The sequence below is a fragment of the Chanos chanos genome, chromosome 6 (genome assembly GCF_902362185.1).
Source record: "Chanos chanos chromosome 6, fChaCha1.1, whole genome shotgun sequence".
NCBI classification, from domain to species: Eukaryota; Metazoa; Chordata; class Actinopteri; order Gonorynchiformes; family Chanidae; genus Chanos; species Chanos chanos.
The window spans coordinates 39,415,734-39,420,782 of record NC_044500.1 but is presented as its reverse complement, the minus strand read 5'-3'; the positions used below and the strand labels follow the sequence as shown (position 1 = coordinate 39,420,782).

The 5,049-nt window shown below is 42.4% G+C and overlaps 1 protein-coding gene across 2 annotated transcripts; it reads right to left on the bottom strand.

The window, feature by feature from the left end:
* Nucleotides 1-432: 432 nt before the first annotated feature.
* On the bottom strand, nucleotides 433-5,049 carry srsf3b (serine and arginine rich splicing factor 3b). 2 transcript variants are annotated; one of them, XM_030777156.1, is made up of 6 exons: nucleotides 4,990-5,049; nucleotides 3,671-3,735; nucleotides 3,119-3,329; nucleotides 2,730-2,864; nucleotides 641-683; nucleotides 433-511 (listed from the first exon to the last, which is right to left on the bottom strand). In XM_030777156.1, the coding sequence occupies exons 2-6, from the start codon at nucleotides 3,675-3,677 to the stop codon at nucleotides 464-466; spliced, it is 444 nt and encodes a 147-aa protein (XP_030633016.1). In that variant the 5' UTR covers nucleotides 3,678-3,735; nucleotides 4,990-5,049; the 3' UTR covers nucleotides 433-463. The 2 variants fall into 2 exon arrangements, 1 of the variants encoding a protein (XP_030633016.1); XR_004025388.1 differs by lacking the exon at nucleotides 433-511 and adding an exon at nucleotides 1,542-1,992 and having other exon boundaries at nucleotides 645-683.

Below are 5,049 nucleotides of genomic sequence, written 5' to 3'. Positions count from 1 at the left end.
CAGGATAAAACGATCAAGAGACTGGAAAAGTCTTACACCTGCATTCATGCACTTATCACAACTCACAGTGGAGCTGAACACTTTACCTTACAAAACAGAGGAGGGAGGAACAAAAAACTTTAACCGCTAAAATATTTGTTTAAAAAATAGAAAAAAATAAACAAAAAAAAAATGACTCTAGGGCTTTACGTCCATCACAAAGAACTCAAATGACGATCACTCTTCCAAGCTGTCTGGACACAGCTTCCACAATGTTCTGCTTTAGAAAAAAAGAGTCTTTACTTCCTCTCATTGGACCTGGAGCGGCTGTTGAGGGAAAGCAGAAATCAAGTTTCAGTGACTGTCCCAAATAAAGCACAAGATAGTTTGGCCCAGACACGAACGAAATTACATGTTCAAACCTATGTTCTTTGTTGGGTGGCTTACCTCCTTGACCTGGAGAAAGATCTCGAAGGTTTTGTGGTTACGATCCCGAGAAAGAGGATCGTTCTCTCCTCCTGTCTCTGGAGAGGGGATCTGCAGGTTGTCAGGGGAGGAAAACAATCCTTCAAACTAACGTCAACCATCAACTGAACAACAACAACAATCTGGAAGGCCACCTTCCGCGTTGCCTGTGATCATTAATAAGAGTAGCATGAACTTGCCTGCTTCGACTGCGGCTGAAGCTCCTCCTACGAGGGGACCTGGGAAGAGAGGGCGAGAGACAAGAGTGTGAGACGTGAAACAGAGTAACCATCACCGACTGATATCCATCCACCCCCTCCCGTTGTCAAAAGCATGTGCATTCACAAAAGCTAACCCACCACACCCCTCTTAGGGGATGGAGAGCATGGAGGGACCAAACTTTGGGGAAGGGGAGGGGGGTGTTTGAAACTTCAATGGCAGGAGGGAGGCACCTCATAAGGGTGAAGACTGGCAATTAAGCTGTGAGGGTTGCAGAAAATAAAAAAATAAGAAAGCAAAACTGCCAAACACTCAAATAATGCCAAAAAGGAAAGTTAAACTGGGAGTGGAATGGTAATAAATCTCTTAAACTGCACTGACAGCATGTGTCACATGTGAAAATGGTGACCTCGCACAGCATTGGAAAGCCTTCTATTCAACACAATCTGGTCACTCATTGAGCTTAACTGCACCGCACAAAGGGAGGGGGAAAAAAAAAAAAAACAGGAGAAAAAAAAAAAGAAAGAAAGAAAAGGAAATTCCGCAAGAAGTCCATGTGACCTATACCAAGGATCAAAACATGTCAACAAGGTGAGCACTGCACCAGAATGCTCAAGTGAGTAAAGTAACCTGCTCCTATGTGTGGACCTGAATATAAGTTTCATATATGGACCTTGGGTGCACTGTGCAGAAAAAAAAAACATACAAACAAAAAAAAAAGTCCCCAGAGGAGATCTTCCCCTTTTAAACAATGAATATGAATTCACCAATTTTCATACCAACTCTTTTTGATTCACATAAAATGTTACCCTTTTAAGAAGCAGCTTTCTCTTCATTTCACAACTGTGTATAAACTGTATGAAGCAGGAAAAACTTACTAGTCTTTTGGTTTTCAACAAGCTAGAAATGACGAAGGGGAGGCAGACAGTCGGCCGGGTAGGCAGAATTGGCTGAATAGGACTGGCCAGATGCTGCGAGGTGATTAGTTGGCTTGCGGAGGGGGGCTGGCAGTGGATTTTTCCTGCTTTTATTGCATAGCCGAAGGCTGTTGCTGGTGGTTTGTAGTGTAGACATTTGGGAACGTAAAACGCTGATTGGTCGGGAATGTGAGGTGGGCCGCTGCCGATTGGCTTAAGGTTGGAGGAGGAGGCTGAGAACAGCATGCTCAGGAACCATAGGGCTGGTGCGACCTGACGACTGGCCATGCCTGGGTCATGTGACACGACACCAGCCAAGCTGATTTGGGCACGCTGGTCAACGGTCACATGATGCTGAAAGAGGACTAGTTGACTGACTCAGAGGGTGGTGAGAAGAGGCATGGTGGTGACTCTGCAACGGGGTTCATTTTTATTAATATATATGGTATATAGAAAAAAAAATTAAAAAAAAAAAAACAACCTTCAGAAGATCAAACAAAAGACTTCATAGCAACCAAACTAGCATCAATTAACCCCCAGTTACATAAATATCTCTACAGCTAGAGGACTGGGTTGCTGGCACTGAACAAGTGCATGTGTATAATGGTAGAGAAACAAGCCATTCCAAAAAGGCAGCGAGCTACCTTATTCATTGCGATTTGGCTCTGTTTTTGTTTTGTTTTTTTTGTTTGTTTGTTTTTTTTAAACAAGCCTCCAAGTCACGCAGACTTCCAAACCCCTATAAATTACGAACCGATTAATCAACTATTGTTGTAATTACGAAGGAAAAAAAAAAAAAAAGGGGAAAAAAAAAAATCTAAGCAACCCAGTCATAAGCATTAGCATACTACACCAAACCTCTGGGTCTAATGCCCTGAAATGTTTAATGATAATCAATGGCAATGGGGATGAAAACTGCTGGAGAAATTGCAAGCCATCAGCAGCATAATCCTTGAAACATGACCCGAGATTAACAGAAAAAAAGTCTGGAATAACATCACGTGCAAAAGGACACGGAGCTTGGAAGAAACAGGAGCATCATGGATGGGGGAGGTTAAACTGGGAAGAGAGTCATAGAAATATCAGTCGCATACAGTTGGCACTGATATCACAGGCTGTGGGCTGGGAGAGGGGGGAGACGGGGGTTACCTGCGCCTTGGCGGTGGGCTACGGCGCCGATAGTCATCTCGTGGACGTCGACTCCATGACGGAGGTGGACCCCTGTTCCGGGAGCGCTTCTCCCCGTTAGACAGCTCCACCCTTACTCGGCATCCACACAGTGTTCTGAAAATCATTCAAATGAGATCGAAACACACTGAAACTTAGACTTCGTCTAAACGTGAGATAACGTAAAAACAAGAGGCAAAGCAGAAGTGAAAACTGAGGTCAGAGTATTTTCAGAGGCATCACTAGGACCATTTTACTACAATCTTCCCAACAGTGAAATGTTACTCAAGTATCAAAACCACGGTAAAATGCAAAAGAGAGCAGCAGCATGCGTTGTGTGAAAAAGCCCTGCTTGCAGTTTGTCACTTTACCTTCCATCGAGCTCTCTCACAGCATCTGTTGCATCCCGAGGATCCTCAAACTCGACAAAAGCGAAACCAGGGGGATTCCTGGCCACCCAGACGCTGCGAAGGGGACCATAGTATCCAAAAGCCCTCTCCAGTTCTGACTTGTTCCCATTGTTTCCCAAATTCCCCACGTAGACTTTACAGTCAAGAGGACAGTCTCTGTGCATGGCTGGATCTGAAAACAGGAGCAGTACAGTTGACAGCAGACCTAAGTAACAGGTTCAAACGTATTTTCATTACAGTGTCATACTGGGATTAACTATATTAGAAGACTTGACTGACACCTCAAAAAAAGCCACATTATAAACAAGTCATTTAACATGCAGTTCAACCAGTCTATCCTTATGCAAATTTCTGCTGCAAAAATGCAAACTGCCATAAGCCCAGCCCCTTATGTTGTTAGTACGCATACAAAAGGCAACATAAATGCATCACCTAAAACATGTAAAGAATCTTGGCTGAGACTCTAATTTTGTGACATATTGGCATGCAAGATATGAAAAGTGGTGTAATTACCTCCCATTTCACTAGGCCTCACTTTAAAAAACAAAAAATGTTACTCCACAAACGTGAATGAGAGACTGAAAGAAGAATTATCCATTTAGAATTTCATGTAATACACATTTTCCACACAGACACACACACAAAACATAACTTTTACAAACAGGGAAGATTAACGATTTTCAAAGTAATATTTGAAAAGGATGGTTTTCAATTGCCCGATCTGCGTCAGACACGTCTGAAAATAAGGAAGCGTGCTTAATGTTTCAAAACGGCAAAAAAAGGCCTTGGAGGATGGGCGGCTTCAAACGGGGTGCATGGTGTGGAAATGCGTAGCACATGGAAATTCTCCAAAAGACCTACGAGTGTAACAGGACCATGTCATCTCAAATACTTGAATAATGTTAAAATAAGAGCTTACTACTTATACGTCTAAAGAAAACGATGGATCGAAGATATTTATTCATGTCTTGCCCGCTACCACAGTCTCTACCTAGCTATCTGATCTCTCATGGGGACTGACCCAGTTTAGCACAGTAAACAGGATAATGTTAGTCTGTGGTTAGTTAAAATACTGTAGGGATGAGGCGATGTAGCTGACTGTATCTTGCATGTGACACCGCTGTCTGATACACGAAATAACGTTGCGTTAGCAACCAGTCGCATTAATGTTGTCAAATTCTCCTTTTTCAAATGTAACACGGAATAAAACAATTAATTAAACTGGCGCGCACAGTTTAAACCAATTCACTGTACTTCGAATCTAACGAGCTACTTTTCCTCCAACGATACCTGCAACTACATCTCAGCCTTTGTTTGTAATCCAAAATGGCGCAGAAACCCGCTGGATCTTAGCTATATATATTAGCATACGCATGTGTTGTACCTCTGAACTACAAGCTAGCCCGAACTAATTAGGAGCAATCTTATGAATACAGTTTACAGAAGTCGCCAGATGCAAAATGCTTAGCTTCCAAACAGACTATCAAAACAATATTGGGCAATATAATTTACTAAATATAAGGCTAACCTTGCACTAGCAGTAAGGCTATCTCGTAAGAACTAGCTTTTGCTAATTGGCTAGCCTAGCCAGTTAACACGATAGTAACCGCGCGGCTATAATTCAATAGCCAAATTAGCTGAAAAGCTAAGACAGAGCACCACACGGCTAAAACTAGCTAGCCATCGAAAATGGCTGCTGCATTCGTAATTCCTCAGCAAAAGCAATATTGCATAAAACTGAAAAAGCTTGGCCATGGATCAGATAGATAAAAATCAAAGCGTACACACAAACACATTGGCGTTAGCGAAATTTACATCAAATAAGAAATTACCTTATCCTTGATTCGACCGAACCTCGCTGTTACTTCCTTCTGCTTCTTCAAATTCTCCGA